This window comes from Hyaena hyaena, unplaced genomic scaffold (assembly GCF_003009895.1).
Source record: "Hyaena hyaena isolate Hyena2069 unplaced genomic scaffold, ASM300989v1 scaffold_2191, whole genome shotgun sequence".
Taxonomy (NCBI): Eukaryota; Metazoa; Chordata; class Mammalia; order Carnivora; family Hyaenidae; genus Hyaena; species Hyaena hyaena.
In genome coordinates, this window is record NW_024082829.1 from 61,061 (window position 1) to 81,226 (window position 20,166).

The 20,166-nt window shown below is 35.5% G+C and overlaps 1 protein-coding gene across 1 annotated transcript; it reads right to left on the reverse strand.

The window, feature by feature from the left end:
* Positions 1–1,002: 1,002 nt before the first annotated feature.
* SH3BGRL (SH3 domain binding glutamate rich protein like) lies at positions 1,003–16,185 on the reverse strand. The gene is made up of 3 exons (XM_039225471.1): positions 15,991–16,185; positions 8,877–8,957; positions 1,003–1,337 (listed from the first exon to the last, which is right to left on the reverse strand). The coding sequence occupies exons 1-3, from the start codon at positions 16,075–16,077 to the stop codon at positions 1,305–1,307; spliced, it is 201 nt and encodes a 66-aa protein (XP_039081402.1). The 5' UTR covers positions 16,078–16,185; the 3' UTR covers positions 1,003–1,304.
* Between the last annotated feature and the right edge of the window lie 3,981 nt (positions 16,186–20,166).

Consider the following 20,166-nt stretch of genomic DNA (forward strand, 5'->3'; position numbering starts at 1 on the left):
AAGCCATAATGTGTTTGTTTTCTTAGAAGTTTTCATAATTAACATTTTAAAAATTGACTCTTTGATACTTGCGCTATTCACTTTAATAAAAGCATAGAAAAGTTTCTCTCTGCTTAGATTAACATATTCATACAATATGTGCCCAAGCTGAAACAGACATGTCAAATATCTGAGAGGTAGTGTCATTCATGACCACAAATGGTTTTAAAAGGGTGAACCACTAAGATTTTTTTAGCAAAGACCTAAGGAAAACCAGTCTTGGGCACAGTGTGCTAACCTATTTTATAATAGCTAATTAGAAGTCTAAGCTTTTTGCAGAAGAATGCCATTTAAACTTACATGCTATCCCACTTTCATAGCATATATATATATATATATATATATATATATATATATATATATTCACTGAGGCAAGCAACTTAGAAACATAATTCCATCATAGCTGTGCAGTTAAGCAAGGAACTTGTAAATTGAATGTATCTGTGTGTTTTTTTTGGGGGGAAGTCATCTGTTCTCATCACTGAAATAAACAATAAAAGGTTACATTTAGAAGCCTCAAAAACATGTTTAGTACATTAAAGTTTCAATTACAAAATGATGTGAATATTACAATTACCATAAGAAATTACAATGTCTAACATTTAAAAATTACCTGCAACTGTTTTTTAATCACAATAATGTTATACAAAGGGTACATATTTTTGTTAACTAAAATTAGTGAGGCAATTTAGGAACAAGAGACAGATTCTTTCACTCCTCTTTTTTTTTGTTGTTGTTGTTTTTAAATTTATTATTATTTTTTTTATTTCTGAGAGAGACAGCAGAGCAGGGGAGGGTCAGAGAGAGAGGGAGACACAAATTCTGAAACAGGGTCCAGGCTCTAAGTTAGCTGTCAGCACAGAGCCCGATGCAGGCCTCGAACCCACGAACCGTGAGATCATGGCCTGAGCTGAGGTTTGACACTTAACTGACTAAGCCACCGAGGTGCCCCTCACTCTCTATGTTTTAAAAGCTGCAATAAAAATACCAGAAAAGGGACAGGTCTTTCTTTTTTAAAATCACTGAAGTACATAAAATGCCTTAGCAGATAACAATACTATTCCATGACATCTAAAATTTTTATGTTCACTTCTCATTCTCCTCATCATAATATTCACATTTTAATTATATATTTATTTTGTTTGTTTGCATGTGAAAACACCAAATAATCTATTATCTCAACATTAAGCTGATTTCTTTTGAAGATAATTTTGAGAGGAATAGAGATTCCTTTTTCAGGATGCTTAAGGCAGAATTCTTAAGGTTCATGCTTGCTGCTTTGCCTGAGCTTCTGCTTCCTGAAATGAAAAAACAAACAAAATGTTTACTTAAATATCACAAAGCAGACATCCATATACATTTTGGTTAGACTATATTAGCTCAAATTATTAAGAATATTCAAAAACAAAAACAAATGGCTCTCAGAGAAGACTGCTTGAAAATTCTTAATAGAAAAACTATAATATAGAAACTTCTGCTTAGAAGCAGATGTAATAGAAGACTGCCTAATCATTACTAATTGTGTGAAATAATTCCATAAAAGCAAGTGATTTCCAAGTACAGTTGAAACAAAAAAAAAGGATGATTTTCTTTTTCTGTGATTTGTCACCAAAAATTGAGTGTTCAAAAACATTGTCACCTAAAGTTTACAAGTTAGTTTTTTTTGTTTAAAGTTTAAATTACTTAGAAAATGTACTATTTATTAAAATGTTGTTGCTTTAAATTTTACAAGAGTAGGCAGGAAAAAAGGTCAGGTTGTCTTTCTTCTCCTCTGGGCAATGAGTATTTCCAGCATAGGTATGCTCTGGAACCTACCATATTCCACTTCAAGGGAAGTTTATGGAACTAAAGATGGGTGGTAAGAGTGACTCTGGTGAAAGAAATTTCAGAGTTAAGTTGTAGAAATCATGCATACTTGACAATATCATTCTAAACACCTGCCAGAAATTGAATACTTGGTAGTCACAGGAGGAGTGAGAGCAGCTGAATACTCCAAAATGAGCCTCTGGGAGCGCCTCAGTGGCTCAGTTGGTTAAGCAGCCAACTTTGGCTCAGGTCATGATCTCATGGTTTGTAGGTTCGAGCCCTGCATCAGACTGTGCTGACAGCTCAGAGCCTGGAGCCTGCTTCTGATTCTCTGTCTCCCTCTCTCTCTGCCCCTTCCCCACTTCTGCTTTCTCTCTCTCTCTCTCTCTCTCTCTCTCTCTGTGTCTCTCTCTCAAGATTAAATAGGGGCACCTGGGTGGCTCAGTCGGTTGAGCGACTAACTTTGGCTCAGGTCATGATCTCACAGTTTGTGGATTCGAGCCCTACATCGGGCTCTGTGCTGACAGCTCACAGCCTGGAGCTTGCTTCAGATTCTCTCTGTCTGTCTGTCTCTCTCTGACCCTCCGGTGCTCACTTTCTTTCTCTCTCTCTCAGAAATAAATAAAAACATTTTTAAAAATTAAAATAAATAAATAAAACATTAATTTTTTAAAAAAATTAAATATTAAAAATTTTAAAAAACACACAAAATGAGCCTCTGATACTATGCCCAGAAGAAGGGGAAAAAGCAAAATAGAAAGATGGTAGATTCTTACAAAACAAAAAAGGTAGAAATGAAAGGAAGAAGGACACCAAAGAGGACACTGTAATTTGTTCTTTTAAATTTTTAAAAAATAATGTTTAGTTATTTTTGAGAGAGAGATAGCACAGTAGGGAAAAGGCAGAGATAGACGGAGAGAAAGAATCCAAATCAGGCACCATTCTGTCTGTGCAAAGCCTGATGCGAGGCTCAAACTCATGAACCATGAGGTCATGACCTGAGCTGAAGTCAGACGCTCAACTGACCGAGCTGAGCCACCTATGAGTCCCTGTAATTCATTCTTGATACGTATTCAACAAAAAAAGATGTAAAATACTACCTTCAGAAACCTAGGGGGAAAAAAAACTCTAAGCTCTTTTAAAACATTAAACATCATGTTTGGTTGTCAAAATGACAATATCTTAGACCGTTATTATGCATTTTCTTTCATTTTATGGAACTTTTTGAGAATTTCCTCACAACATAATGAATTTTACACTAAGAACCCTCAAAGGCTTAGCACATGTATTTGGGGAAGTAGTTATATAAAATGTGAATATGGGGTGCCTGGGTCGCTCAGTCAGCTGAGCGTGCAACTCTTGATTTCAGCTCAGGTCATGATCCAGGGTCGTGGAATCGAGCCCTATATATGGCTTTGTACTAAGTGTGGAACCTGCTTAGGATTCTGTCTCTCTCTCTCTCCCTCTGCCCCTCTTTCTGACTTGTGTTCCCTCTCTAAAAAAATAAATAATAATAAAAATTAAAACAAAAATGTTAATATGTCCTAATGCGACGTCTTTCTTTTTATGCACATCTAATGCCTCTGGTAACTAGTATTTTGGAAACACCCTAATTCCCTTAAGTCACATCCTGTCACTCTTTGCTGTAATTAGTCATAAATCCTTTAGCTCTCAGTTATTCCTTTTAATGGAAGAAATTATTGGCACAGACATCCAAAACAAAAATGCTATAAGAAACTTTTTGTAATATATCTTTACAGTAATGCATTATATTTAAAGTAAATTATTTAGTTTTCTAATTATATTTTATCCATCGAATATATAAATTGTGCCAAAATATGTAAGTAGCCAATATGTATAGTTCAAGGATTATCTAATCAACCTGAGAGATTTGGAAATAGGCATATGAGGGTATCATCCCCTTTCATTCCTAATATAAACATCATTCCATTAATGTACCGATTTTGCATTAGATAATCTTGGTTGAGTTCAAATTTCAGCTCTGTTACTCTATAATTATGTAACCTTGGACAAATTACTTAAACTATCTGAGCGTCAGTTTCCTTTTTTATAAAATGCTATTGAGCACACCTAGCTCATAATGATGGTATAAGGATAAAATTAGTTGTATGTGAAGAGTCTAACTCAGTGTTTGGCCATTGCAGGCATCCATCCTTCTTTCCCGCTTTTCTCTTCTCCGCTTTTTGTCTAGTAACTAGGACCAAAATCACAGCTAAGTGATATTAATATAAAATTCCTCTTGGAGATTTGGTAAAATAATAGGAATGCTTCAAATCTCACAGCAGAGGCAGATTCCACTGTCCCTCTCTGAAGCAGGATGGTTCAACCAAAGCTAGTGAGAACATTTCTCTAACCAGCATTCTCTACTCCCTCAACATACTACTAGTGACCATGGGTCAATGATTTTTTTTAATGTTTTTATTTTATTTTTGAGAGAGAGAGAGAGAGAGATAGAGCACAAGTGGGAGAGGGGCAGAGAGAGGGAGACACAGAACCAAAGCAGGCTCCAGGTTCTGAGCTGTTGGCACAGAGCCCCACGTGGGGCTCAAACTCACAAACTGAGATCATGACCTGAGCTGAAGTAGGATGCTTAACTGACTGAGCTATCCATGTGCCCCAATGGGTCAGTGATTTTTTTCTCAACATGAACATCACCAGATTTTTCTTTTTTAGTAAAAAAAGTTATTTTACTTCATATCTGAAAACCATCACCTCCTATAAAGAAATGCTAATCCTAAGAAATGCTAGTATTAAGAAAATAAATATTAAATATACCCTGTTTTGACTGCATCCAGTATACAAAATAATATAAAAACTATCTTCCACAGGAGGATTCCTTGTTTTGTGGAAATATTTGTCACAAGATAATTTTAAATACAAAGTTCTCCATTGAATTGGTTTTGAATAATTTTTAAATGTAAAGAGAATGTGTGCTAATTATTTAGAAAGTAAATAAGGGAGAAAAATGTACATGTTTGTCTATGGTTCTGTTCAATCTCTTAACAGAGTATTAAGTAAAACAATTATGTACCAAATTATAATGTATCTTTAATGAAAGCACTACTTCTTTCAGTGAATAAACTATTTTTGTTGACCCTATTAGTAGACATTTAAATTGTTTTCAAAGTTTCAGGATTATATATAACACTTTGAAACACTTTTATCCATAAAGTTCATTATTTAATTTGGTTGACCCTACTTTTAGACATTTAACCTACTTCCAAAGTTTTAGGATTGTAGATAGCGTTTTGATTTATGTTTTTATCCATAAAACTTTTTCCTTGTATAGAATTATTTCATTAGACTATAATACCCCATGTGAAATTACTGGGTGAAGGACTATAAACATTTTAGGGTCCTTGATATCTTTTTGTCATTATGGTTTTCAAAATAATATCAATTCATACTACAACCAGCATTTCAATGCATCCTTCTTGGCACTGAGTATTATCCTTTGATATCTTTACTAATTTCACCGATCAAAATTGAATCTCATTTTATAACATGTCTTTATTGTCAAGCATTTTTCTAATGTGGGTTAATTAGTGGTATTTTGGTTTTTTTTAAATTTTTAAATGTTTATTTTTGAGAGAGAGAGAGAAACAGAGACAGGGAGACACAGAATTCGAAGCAGGCTCCAGGCTCTGAGCTGTTAACACAGAGCCCAGTACAGGGCTCGAACCCACAGACCCTGAGATCATGACCTGAGCTTGGACACTTAACCAACTGAGCCACCCAGGCACCCCCTAACTAGTTGTATTTCTTGATTTGTATACTCTCTTTTTCTGAGAGAGTGTGTATGAGCATGAGCATGGGAGGGGCAGAAGGTGAGAAAGAGAGAGAATCTTACGCAGGCTCCATGATCAGCAAAGAGCCCAATGTGGGCTCTCACCACCATGATATCATGGCCTGAGCTGAAATCAAGACCTGGATGTTTAACTGACTAAGCTACAGTCACCTCTTATTTTGTATACTTTCCATTTTCAGTTCTTTCTAGAAGGCTTATTATCCTGTTAAATTAAAGGGGGGAAAATACTCTGAAAGTTGACCTGAAGAATAGAAAAATCATCATTCTGATATCAAATTTTCACTTTTAGTCTTGGAGAAAAACCTATTAAATACTAACAGTCAAAACTGTCCTATCACCAAATAAAAGACATAGCATACAGAACATAGGAAATATTGTAATAATGTTGCATGGTGACAGATGATAGCTACACTTGTGGGCTTACCATAATTTATACAGAAGTTGAATCACTATGTTGTACACCTGAAACTAATGTAACATTGTGTGTCAACTATGTACTCAAGTATGTAGAAATAAATAAATAAATAAATGAATGAATAAATGAATTCCAGATCTCTTCTTATTACCAATCCTCCCTTAACTCCACTGTTATTTCCAGATCTCTTCTTATTACCCCAATCTATCAACTCTCTCCTTGCAAACATGTACTGTTGTTTTACTTTATTCCTACTCCTAGGCTTAAATAAAGATGGAAAAAAAAAACTATAAGCTGACAAGCTCCACTATGAACTCATCAACTCTAGATGGACCCTCTATTTTGCTCAGCCATACTTCCATTCACAATCTTAACTTACTCTTTAGCCTATTTTCAACAACCGGATTGTTTTCAATCCTCCTCAAAGTTCTAATACGTTTAATTTCCCATTACACCTAGCAGATGACCTTACATTAAAGATAAGACATTTTCTAATGTGAACTTCTCTAATCTCCTTGCAGTATAAAATTTCTATTTTTATCCTTCTCTCCTTATTCGCTCCAGTCTCAGAAAAAAACAGCATGTCCTCTCCTTTTCAAGACTAATTCCTCCCCTGGATCCTCACTTTTTTGTTTCCTACATGATGTTTGTTTTATTTCCTGATTGCTAGGATAGAAGCCCTGTATATAGCTTCACTTCTTCCTAGTTATTTACATACACAAGCATCTCATAAACTGCTACATCTTATCATACATGAGTTTTCTATATCTCCTAAATTAATCTTTTCTTTTCCATGGCTACAGTACCACTTTAGGCCCTCTTCATTAGTTTTCTGGACTTCTAAGTTACCCTCTAATGGGTATGCCTATCTCTAAAATCTCATTTCTCCAATGTTTTATAATCCACACAACTTTCAAATTTATTCTCTTAAGACACAGATCAAATCACATCCTAAAATACAGATATAATCTTATCACTGTCTTCCCCCTTTTCCTACCATGGCTTTTAGATACCTAGAGGATGAAGCCAAAAGTACCTAACACTGCATTCATAATTTAGTCCAAACCTACTTGGCTAATCTCACATCCTCTATTAAATATGCCTTATTATAGAGACATGCAGCACTACACTCTGCTCCCTGAACATACCATCATGTGAAGCTACATGCAGTGGTTCTTGTTCTGCCTCTGTGAAAGACGCCTTAGTGCCATTTCAGTATTTTTAAATCCCTAACAGCTCAAATGCCACTTCCTCTGTGAAACTTTCTCCAAATTCCTTAATAATATTTTATTATTATTTTCTCTGGGTGCTTATGGCACCTTTTTCATAGCATACAGAAATTACTGTAATATGTGTTGGATTATAATTATTTGTAGTCATATTTGTTGTGTAATTATTTGTATACTTTTCCTTCACTAGATTAAAAACATTTTTAAGGCAGTGACTATGCTGTATTTGCCATATTTGTCTCACCATCAATGTCAAATTAGTGTTTGACACTAATAACTGGCCTAATGAATAAATGAATGAATGATTCCTACTTTTAACTAAGAAGGACTAATCAGTCACAGAAAGCAGATTATCCTTCCTTTCATACTTCCTCTTACCTGAAATGAAATCAATGATATAACTTGGGTTTATTAGCTTGATTAAACAAAAATGTCTCCTCTAACATTTCTTTCAACTTAAATTATACAAAGCCTAAAATAAGACATTTTACTCATGAGAAAAGAATATCAGCAAGGAAATAGAATTTCACAGTGAGTCAGACAACAATGTTAGAAAATTGTCTCTAGTTGAAAACAAGTAATAACAGATTCTCAAAATTGGAGAAGGAGCTAGAGTTCACAGAATCCACTTACTATAAAATTAGTTGCTAAGAACAAAACATAAAATTACAGAACAAGGGCCAGCCTGTGTAGAAAAGACTTATTGTAAAAAGCATGAGGTGCTTGGGTAGCTCAGTCGATTGAGCAATTAACTTCAGCTCAGGTCATGATCTTGTGGTTCATGAGTTTGAACCCCACATCAGGCTTGCTGCTGTCAGTGCAGAACCTGCTTCTGATCCTCTGTCCCCCTTCTCTTTCTGCCTCTCCCTCTCATGCTCTGTCTCTCAAAAATAAAAAAAAACATTTAAAAATATTAAAAAAAAGAAAAGACCTATGGTAAAAAGCAAAGGTATATTTAAAGCCCATAGCTTTGAGATATTTCATTAAAAAGGCAATTTAATTTTTGATTCTTTTCTTAATTTGATCTCCCCTGGAAATACTACCATTTGAAAAATTACTTGTTTCTGGCAGGGAGAAACCCCCAAATTTAGCCAGCAATTTAGTGACCCATTTAGAAACTCAAATGCTCTTAGTTAATTTGAATGGACGACTCTAGCATTTACTCTCACACAATGACAACAGATGCTGCCAAGAAGATTACTATGAACTAAGATGTGCTCTGTTTATGTAAAACCATGCATGATAGCTGAAATAATGGTGTCTTTAAAATTCGTAACCATTTATTTATGAATGGGACAATGAGAAATTTACTGCTTTGGGTAACTTGATGGGGAAGTCACTCTACCTACCTCCCACTCACATACTTTATGTATTTGATTATGCACATCTGTCTGCCCTACCAGGAATTAAATGCATGCAGAGAAGGAACATTTCCTATCAGCTATGTTACACTGCCTCTAGCTTAACCTGAATACATAGTAAACGTGGAAATCTCACTGACTAAAAAATCCAGCAGTAATAAAATGACTAATAAAGCAAGGAAGAAAAGGAATCATACCTTTGAACCAGGTGGGGCTGTCAAGCCTAAAAAGGCATACACAGCATTATTTTCTCTGGCTTCAAAGAAGGCATCATAGTCCTTAATGAAAAGAAGGAAAGGAAAATAAGTAATATGTAACCAGCAAATTTATTCAAAACTAACTGATTGGTGAACCTTCTTTGGTGGGGGGTGTGGTGGAATATAGGCTATCTAATTTCCATAATGCTAGGATTCTGGGAAAAGTAGTAAAGAGGCAAGGCATATTAGATCCCATTTAATGTGGGTTAGAATATATGCTATTTTGTGGGGCAGAAACTGCAAAATAGCTTATTCCATATAACACAGGCTTTAAATCTGCCTCAGGCCAAGTAGCTTTCTCCACAGCTAAAGTAGCCAACTATTTGCCAGTGAGAAGTTGCTTATTTCTCGTAGGAGGCTATTACTTCCATTCCCCATTATTTCTCTTTTATTATTTATTAAGATAGAGTTATCCTCATAACCTAGAGTAGAACAGATTTTAGCAAGATATGCCCAGTATCATAAGAGTAATAAATCTGTGCTGTTTTTGGAGGAAGGGAATGAGATTTTCATAAAATATGACCAGAAGAACAAACGAACCACTAAAAAGTTTCCTTTCAGGGATCCATGAAAAGGATCAGATGACTGAGTTTGTTTGGGCTTCCTACTGTCATCTTCTAAGCCACCAAGCATGCTTTAGAAGTAACAAATAGGGGCACCTGAGTGGCTCAGTTGGTTAAGTGTCTGACTTCGGCTCAGGTCATGATCTCAAGGTTCGTAGGTTCCAGCCCTGTGTCGGGCTCTGTGCTGACAGCTAGCTTGGAGCCTGGAGCCTGTTTCAGATTCTGTGTCTCCCTCTCTCTCTGACCCTCCCCTGCTCACGCTCGCTCTCTCTCTCTCTCTCTCTCAGAAATAAATAAAACATTATTTTTTTAAAAAAGTAACAAATAGAATTGCCTAAATTTGACTATGACATATCAATAGCAAATCTACTTAGAAAACAGCCATTGTCTATACCTGGCCTTACTTTGTTTAATTTAAAACACATAGAAATAAGCCTGGCATTTTGGCTGATTTATTGGAGGTGAAAAGCACTCATAATTTCTTGATTTTTCTAGAGACTTCCTCACCAAAAGATTATCAATTACAGTGTTCTGTATGTGTATGAGTAATTCCTGGTACTTGGAGGATCTGGAGATATAAGGTTTAGATATATGTAGAGTTCTTGGTACTTGGAGGATATCTCAAGCCATGGATGACCGTAAATTGGATCCTCATGCCAAAAAACATCAGAGTTTCTCTCTCTTATTTAGGAATTCTTTTAACACAGTCAGAATTGTTTAACCCTACTGGAATTTCCCAAGGATTGACTGAAAGCATCTTATCATGTACCCTAAATGCTGACAAAGGAATAAACCCTACTACACAGTAAGCACATATGAACAGCCTCCTATGAGCTCACTCTTTGAGCTCACTGTTCGAAAGTGAAACTAATTGGATATGGATAACAATTTCATACTGAGACACATGACCTTTAAACTACTCAAGATAAACAATATACAAGCAACATACATCATTTCTAAACCCAAGCACTTGGAAGTAAACTAAAAATATTAGTTGAAAGAGTCCAACAATCATAGAAGAGGTATTTCTTACCTTTTGTTCAAAGTAACAAAAAAAATTCATGTCAGTTCTTAAGTTCATGTGAAAGAAAATAGGTCAACTATATTGAAATCTGATCATAAAATGAAACTCTAGTTGAAGTATTTTGGGATCAAAGTATGTATATATATATATATATATATATATATATATATGTAAATGTTTATTTCTTTTGAGGGGGTAGGGACAGAGAGAGAGGGAGAGAAAATCTCAAGCAGACTCCACACTGTCAGCACGGAGTACAATGCCGAGCTTGATTCCACAAACCGTGAGATCATGACCTGAGCCAAAATCAAGATTTGGACGCTTAATAGACTGAGCCGTCCAGGTGCCCTGGATCAAAGTATCTTATCTATTTTTGGCCCTGGACGTAGCAAGCACAAACAGGTTTTTAACTCTGAGACAAAAGTACATCACCAGTTTCTTAATAAAGCCAGATCAATTAATCTGTTCTGTAAATAAGTATTGAGCACCTACTACATGCCAGTTTTTTGGTGCTAAGATTACAAGGTAAACAAAATATTTTTAAATTAATTTTAATGTTTTATTTATTTGAGAGAGAGAGAGAAAGAGAGCGAGCAGGGGAGGAGCAGAGAAAGAGGGGGACAGAAGATCCAAAGCAGGCCCTGTGCTGACAGCAGTAAGCCCAATGTGGGGCTCGAACTCATGAACCATGAGATCATGACCTCAGCCAAAGTTGGCCGCTCAACTGACTGAGACACCCAGGTGCCCCAAGAATAAACAAATTATTAAGATCTTCATATCTATACATAGCTCAACCCTAGGGAAGGCAAATTTAAAATATTTACAAAGAGCAAAAAAAAGAGATTGTGACATAGTCTGCTTCTTCTATAGAAATTCATTTGAGGAAAAACACAGATATTTTGTTTACACCTCTGGGATTCCAATAACATTAATCCAGAATGTATTCTATCATATACTGATATCACATTAATTATTATTTCATCAAAAGGCTTCAGTTCTTCATATACATAGCAGAAGCTCTTTCAGAACCAAGATTATTCTTATAAATATTGTACCTTCTATAATAGTGTCTCATCTATGTGGTAGGGTAATTGTTTCAGTCACATTCCAGTCTGGAAATAAGAACATAAGCCATAGATCATTGATTTTCAACAGGGTGTAATTTTCTCCCTAGGGACATCTGGCAAAGTCTGGAGGTATTTTTGGTTTTTCACAACTGGGAGGGTGCTACTGGCGCTCAGAAGCCGGGAATTCTGTTAAACTTCCTACAGTGCATAGGGAAGCCCTCCACAATAAAGATTTGTCCATCCCAATATGTCAGTTGTGCCAAGGTTGAGAAACTTTGAGATATTTTTTAATGTTTATTTATTTTTGAGGGAGAGAGAGAGAGAGAGAGAGGAAAAACCATGAGCAGGGAAGGCAGAGAGAGGAGACACAGAATCCAAAGCAGGCTCCAGGCTCTGAGTTATTAGCACAGAGCCCAACGTGGGGCTCGAACTCATGAACAATGAGATCATGACCTGAGCTGAAGTTGGGTGCTTAACAGACTGAGCCACCTAGATGTCCTGAAACCTTGAGACATTTTAAGCAATGGAATTTAATATGAAGGACTTATTTGCAAAGCAACTGATGAAAGGCAAACAGGAAATGATAAGGCAACCTAAGGATTAACGACAGCAAGAAGCTGCTACCACAGCTACAGGTTAAAGGAAAAAGCAGAGAAGATGATATTACAAAACCCAGGATCTGAGACATGTGGTATCACAAAGGAGACATAGACACTTTCATGGACACTTCCAGAAGCAGGAAGGAGAGGAATATCTTGGCTTTTCCTCCCTCTGTCTTCCACTCTTCCAACAAATATCTCCAATTATTGGCCAAACCTAATAGGTAGCCAATCAGCAATGGAGATTGGGAAATGTAATTTACTCAGGTCAGCCTCCCTCATAATACAGAATGGAGAGGAAAAAAAGAATGAAGATGGAATCTTTCATAAATAGGAAAATGAAATACACAGTGTTTCAACAGAAAAAGTAAGAGCTTATGAATAAAACAAATTTAGGTTTAAATCCTAGCTGTATCGTTTTGCAAGTCAGTTAACTTTCTTCAAAGCCTCAATTTCTTCATCTATAATACAGGAATAACAATACCTACCTCATGGGATTAGTATGAGACCTAACTAATCTAATACACATAAAGCATGTAGCACAATCCTGACATATCATACGTATGTTTTCTATGAATGGTTACTATATATTCTTCTCCCTATGAGTCTGTATAGGGGTAAATCTTAATTCTTATTGTTATTAAACTTCTAACTTACGGGGCCCCTGGGTGGCTCAGTCGGTTAAGCATCCAACTTTGGCTCAGGTCATGATCTCACAGTTCATGAGTTCGAGCTCCGCGTCAGGCTCTGTGCTGACAGCTCAGAGCCTGGAGCTTGTTTCGGATTCTGTGTCTCCCTCTCTCTGCCCCTCCCCTGCTCGTGGTCTGTCTCTCCATCTCTCAAAAATAAACAAACATTTAAAAAAATTTAAAAAAATCATTAAAAATAAACTCCTAACTTAGTATCTGGTATACAGCAGGCATTTAATAAAAGTTAGATTCTTTTTACATTAACAAATATTTATTTTATCGAGTCTCACCTCCTGCCCCGTCCTTTTCATCCTATTTCTCAGTGATACCTTATTCCTATTCTCAATTCAACATTCTCAAATGTTCTCAAATGTTATCCATATAACGTAAAAGGTGTTCGTTTTCAAAGTCAAATGAATTAAAATTTCTGATTCAAAAAAGTTAAGACAATATGCTGGCTTAGATTGGAATGGATGGCCTCTGAGGTCTCTTCCAGCTCCTAGGATTCAATAATTTGCAGAAATTTCAATTATAGAGGCACTGAGGTTTCATTATCTAAATGAATAGCCTAAGTGCCTTTGGCTTATCTTCAGAGTATGTCTTTACACGTTGACCCCATTAGCAGTAACAGATGAAATATTCCGGACCCTCCTCAAATTCGATTCACAGAGAAAATATGTTATGCCAATAAAGTTCTCAATTTTCCATGCTTCCTTCCCTAGATTTTCTGAATTGGCACATAAAAAAGATCCCCACCCAAAAGTGTCCTTACTTCCATATAAACCTATTAAGTAGAAGATTTGGATTGCTGGCTCTAATACATTTGTACCTCAATCATACTAATTCTGAGGATATAGCAGTGCAAACAATTCTTTACTAGAAATCCTTATAGCCATCACATATACTTTCTGTACTGTATCATCACATGGATACGTATTTATAACCACAGTCCTATTGTTTCAGATGTGTGTGATTCTTCCTCCATCTCACTTCCAACCGTCTCCTTAAGAGAAAAGACTGTTTTATTTATACTTGTACTTGCTATAGTATCTAAAATTGCCAGAGGTTGCAAATGTTACTTAAAAAATAATAACGAAAACTACTTTATCGTTTAAATGAACTAAAGATTGCATAGTTGAAAACACCAGTCACAAAGCAAAAACTCAACTTTTGTTTCCCTTGTTACTTATATGAGTTCAAATAGTTTACTTAATATTTTATGAAAATTCATTAATAATATCAAAATAAGGGGCCCCTCAGTGGCTCAGTCAGCTGAGCTTCCAACTCTTGATTTCGGCTCAGGTCATGATTTCACAGTTTGTGAGATCGAGTCCTGCATCCAGCTCTGTGCTGACAGTGCAGAACTTGCTTGGGATTCTTTCTCTCCCTCTGTCTCTATCCTTCCCCTGCTCTCTCTCTTAAATTAAAAAGAAAACAACAACAATGATTTTAAATAATATCAAAGTAAAAGTATTACTCGCTTCAGGTAGGAAATAAGATATTACTCTTTTTTATCTACTTTTAATCTAAATAAGTAAAACATCTGACTTCTTTCAGGAGCTTCTTCATGGACACGGCAGAAACAATATAATTGCTCCATATAGAATTAAGATGAAGAAATGGAAAGGCAGGACACCTTCCTGCCTCAGTCAGTATAGCATGCAACTTTTGATCTCAGGGTTGTGAGTCTGAGGCACAGGTTGGGTGTAGACATTATTTAAAAATAAAATATTTTTTTAAAAAATGGAAAAGCAACTATATGTCCAAAGTCTGTATTTATGCATTTACAAGAAAGTCTTGGGGTGGGGGTGGATTACTCATCCATTTGCTTCCTAGTAGAAATATCCTAGCTGCAAGCAAACTCCTTGACCTCCACCGCAGCAATTTCTCAGTTGACAAATCCCCAAAAGCAAAAGAATCAAGAGCAAAAATAAACTGTTGGGACCTCATCAAGATGAAAAGCTTCTGCAAGGCAAAGGAGACAATCCATAAAAGTAATAGACAACCGACGGAATGGGAAAAGATAGTTGCAAATGACATATCAGATAAAAGGTTAATATCCAAAATCTATAAGGAACTCACCAAATTCCACAACAGAAAAACAAACAACCCAGTAAAGAAATGGGCAGAAGATATGAACAGACACTTCTCCAAAAAGGACATCCAGATGGCCAACAGACACATGAAACGATGCTCAGCATCCCTCCTCATCAGGGAAATACAAATCAAAACCACACTGAGATACCACCTCACGCCAGAGTGGCTACAATGAGCAAATCAGAGGACTCTAGATGCTGCCGAGGATGTCGAGAAACGGGCACCCTCCTACACTGTTGGTGGGAATGGAAACTGGTGCAGCCCCTCTGGAAAACAGTGTGGAGGTTCCTCAAAAAGTTAACAATAGAACTCCCCCATAACCCAGCAATAGCACTGCTAGGAATTTACCCAAGGGATATAGGAATGCTGATGCATAGGAGCACATGTACCCCAATGTTCATAGCAGCACTCTCAGCAATAGCCAAAACATGGAAAGAGCCTAAGTGTCCATCAACGGACGAATGGATCAAGAAGATGTGGTTTATCTGTACGATGGAATACTGCATGGCAATGAGAAAGAATGAAATGTGGCCATGTGTAGCAACATGGATGGACCTTGAGGGTGTTATGCTGAGCGAAATAAGTCAGGCAGAGAAGGACAAATACAATATGTTTGCAGATATAGGAGGATTAGGAGGAACTTAACGGAGGACCACTGGGGAGAAGAAGGGGGGAAATAGTGAGGGAGAGGGAGAGAGGCAAACCATGAGAGACTCTTGAATGCTGAGAACAAACTGAAGACTGATGGATGTGGGATGTGAGGGGGAGATGGGCATGGAGGAGGGCACTTGTGGGGATGAGCACTGGGTGTTATATGGAAACCAACTTGACAATAAACTATTTGTAAAAAAAAATAAAGAAAAGAAAAGAAAAAAAGAAATATCCTAGTTGCCTAGGATGTATAAAGAGATGAACATGAGAAATGGCTGTATGCAAATTTGGGGGTGAGGTGAAGGAGATAGGATGGATGTAGTCGATCCATTTGATAAAACAAGAGTTTAAATTGGTTTCTTACCCCACGGTACTGGCTTTCATTGAAAATCTGAGGTGGCAGGGGGTACCCTGTGGCTGGTCGATTGTTTTCAGGTACATTTTCTCTCATCCACTTCCGATTCTCTTCACTGGCTGCAATGTCTTTTTCTTCAAATCCTATGTTGTTAGCTTCTAGAAAACCAAGCACATCCTGCTGTTTCTTCTTAATCTAGAACCCAAAGGACAAAGAAACTATACTGTTGAACAAAAGATTTTGTTTTTATTTTTCAAATTAAACAGAATTCAGTGTTTATGAACTAGCAGAAATGAATTCAGACACGGATCTAGATTTGTGGTTTCACAGAAGATATGTAGTTTTTCTTCTTTATTATGTTGTTGTTAATGATGTGTCACAAATAGATTGAATAACTTTCAGTTTACAAATACATGCATCAACCTATTTTTTTTTATTTTTCCAAAGAAAACTCCCACATCTAATGATGCAGGAGTAAGGTTAGCTAAAGCATATCAGTAACCTAAAGTGCAGGTAAATCAAAACTGAGTAGTGGGAAGCTGTGCTTTCTGATTATCTACAAGCTTTTCATAGCTTCAGCCTCATAGAAAATCTTTCCAAATGACTCAAGATTATATCCTCTTCTTGCTTTAAAATTTATCTTTAGGGGCACCAGGGTGGCTTAGTCGGTTAAGCGTCCGACTTTCGCTTAGGTCATGATCTCGCGGTTCGTGGGCTGAACCTTGCGTCGGGCTCTGTGCTGACTGCCAGCTCAGAGCCTGGAGCCTGTTTCAGTCTGTGACTCCCTCTTTCTCTGGGCCTCCCCTGCTCACGCTGTCTTTCTCTCTCTCCTAGAAATAAATAAAACATTTAAAAAATAAATTTATCTTTAATTTTTATGTTTGTATTTTTTAAATTAAAAAGTCCATAATTATTATAGTTTCTAAGTGGTTTTAGTTCTTCCTCATAGCAGAATAATTCTATGTATATAATATAAATATAATATAATATAATATAATATAATATAATATAATATAATATATATTATACTATAATAGTTATGTATACTATATTATATATAGTATTATATATAGTATACATACTATACATACTATATATAGTATATATATACTATATTATAATAGTTATTATACTAACTATATATATTATATATTATATTTATATAATATATATATTTATATAATATATAATATTTTATATATATACTTGCTAGCATTTTTTTCCAGTTCCTTTTTAAATTAGCTTTTTATTTTGATCCCAGTGTATTTAACAGTGTCATATTAGTTTCAGGTGTACAATATAGTTATTCAACAATTCCATACATCACCCAGTGCTTATCACAAGTGCATTCCTTAATCCCCATCACCTATAGCACCCATCCCCTCCACCTCCCCTCCACCTCCCGTCTGATAACCATCAGTTTGTTCTTTATAGTCAAGAGTCTGTTTCTTGGTCTTTCTCTTTTTTTTCCTTTGCACAATTGTTTCTAAAATTCCACGTATGAGTGAAATCATATGGTATTTGTCTTTCACTGTCTGACATAGTTTGCTTAGCATAATACTTTCTATCTGCATCCATATCCTTGCAAATGACAAGACTTAATTCTTTTTTATGGCTGCATAATGTTCAATTATGTATATATACTACATCTTCTTTGTACACTTATCTATTATAGCATATTTTGGCTGCTTCCATAATTTGTCTATTGTATACCATAATGGAATAAACATAGAGGGTGCATGTATCCTTTTGAATTAGCACTTTTGTATTTTGAGGTAAATATTCAGTAGTGCGATTATGGGATCATTGGGTAATTCTACTTATATATTTTTGAGGAATCATTTTCCCCAGTAGCTGCACCAGTTTGCATTCTCACCAGCAGTGCAAGAGGGTTTCTTTTTCTCCAAATCTTCACCAACATTTGTTTCTTGTGTTTGTCCTTTCAGACATTTTGACAGGGGTGAGGTGATAGATAACTGATTGTGGTTTTGATTTGCATTTCTCTAATGATGAGTTATGTGTCTTTTCCTGTGTCTGTTGGCCATTTATCTGTCTTCTATGGAGAAATTTCTGTTCATATATTTTGCCCATTTTTTAAATTGGATTATTTGTTTTTTGGGGAGTGTTGAACTGTATCAGTTCTTTATATATTTTGGATACTAACCCTTTATTGGACGTGTCATTTGTAAATATCTTCCCCCATTCAGAAGGTTGCGTTTTCGTTTTATTTACTGTTTCTTTCACTGTGCAGAAACTTTTTGTTTTGATGTAGTCTCAACAGTCTATTTTTGCCTTTATTTCATTTGCCTGAAGATATATATCCAGAAAAAATGTTGCTATGACCAAGGTCAGAGACATTACTGCCTGTGCTCTCCTCCAGGATTTTTATGGTTTCAGGTCTCACATTTAGGTCTTTAATCCATTTTGAATTTATTTTTGAGTATGGGAAAAGAAAGAGGTCCAGTTTCACATGTGCATATAGCTGTCCAGTTTACACAAAACCTTTTGTTAAAATGACTTTTTCCCATGGGATATTCTTTCCTAGTTTGTTGAAGATTAATTACCAATATAATTGTGGGTTTATTTCTGGGTTTTCTATTTTGTTCTACTGACCTATGTGTCTATTTTTGTGTCAGTATCATACTGATTTGGTCACTACACCTTTGTAATATAACTTGTAGCCTGGAATTGTGATGCCTTCAGTTTTGCTTTTGTTTTTCAAGATTGCTTTGGCTATTCAGGATCTTTTGTGGTTCAATACAAATTTTAGGATTGTTTGTTCTAGTTCTGTGAAAAATGCTAATGGCATTTTGATAGGGATTTCATTAAATGTGTAGATTGGTTTGGGTAATATAGACATTTTAATAATGTTTGCTCTTCCTATCCATGAGCATGGAATATCTTTCCATTTCTTTATGTCATTTTCAATTCCTTTCATCAATGTTTTATAGTCTTCAGAATACAGGTCTTTCACTACTTTGCTTAGGTTTATTCCTAGGTATCTTATTGTATTTTGTGCCATTGTAATTGGGTTTTTTCCTTAATTTTTATTTTTGCGGCTTCATTATTAGTGTATAGATATTCAATAGATATCTGTATGTTGATTTTGTATCCTGTGATTCTATTTAATTGATTTATCAGTATATATAGATATATATATGTATACTGTGTATATATGTATACTGTATACATATATATATATATATACACACATATATATGTATATATAATTGGTGGAGTCTTTAGAGTTTTCTATATAGAGTATCATATCATTTGAAAATAGTGAAAGTCTTATATCTTCCTTGCTGATGTGGATTCCTTTTATTTCTTTTTGTTGTCTGATTGCTGTGGCTAGGGCCTCCAGTACTATGTTGAATAAAAATGGTGGAAGTGGATATCCTTGTCCTGTTCCTGACATTAGGGGAAAAGCTCTTAGTATTTTTACCATTGAGTATGATGTTCGCTGTGGGTTTTTTATATGTGGCTTTTACTATGTTGAGGTATGTTCCCTCTAAATCTAGTTTGTTTAGGGCTATTATCATGGATGATTATTGTATTTTGTCAAATATTTTTTCTTCATTTATTGAAAATATGGTTTTTATCCTTTCTCTTATTGATGTGTTATATCATGTTGATTGATGTGTGAATATTGAACAACACTTGCATCCTGGGGAAACAATCCTGCTTGCTTGTGGAGAATATATTTTTTTAATATACTGTTGGATTAGATTTGCTACTATTTTTTTAGTTTTTTTTTTTTTTTTTATCTATGTTCATCAGAGATACCACTCTGCAGTTTTGTGTGTGTGTGTGTGTGTGTGTTTATCTGGTTTTGGTATCAGAGTAAGGGTAATGTTGGCCTCATTGAAGGAATTTGAATATTTTCCTTCCTCCTGTAATTTGGAATATCTTGAAAAGAACAGGTATTAACTCTTTACATATTTAGTAGAATTCACCTGTGAACCCATTTGTCAAGAATCTTTTGATTAATGAGTCAATTTCCTTGCTAATTATCAGTCTGTTCAAATTTTCAATTTCTTCCTGCTTAAGTTTTTGTAGTTTATATGTTTTTAGAAATTTATCCAATTTTTGGAGAGGGCAAGATGGCGGAGAAGTAAGGAGCTCCGTACTTGCACTCGCGCCCATACATCACACAGAAAAGATCCGAAGACATTGGAAACCTTA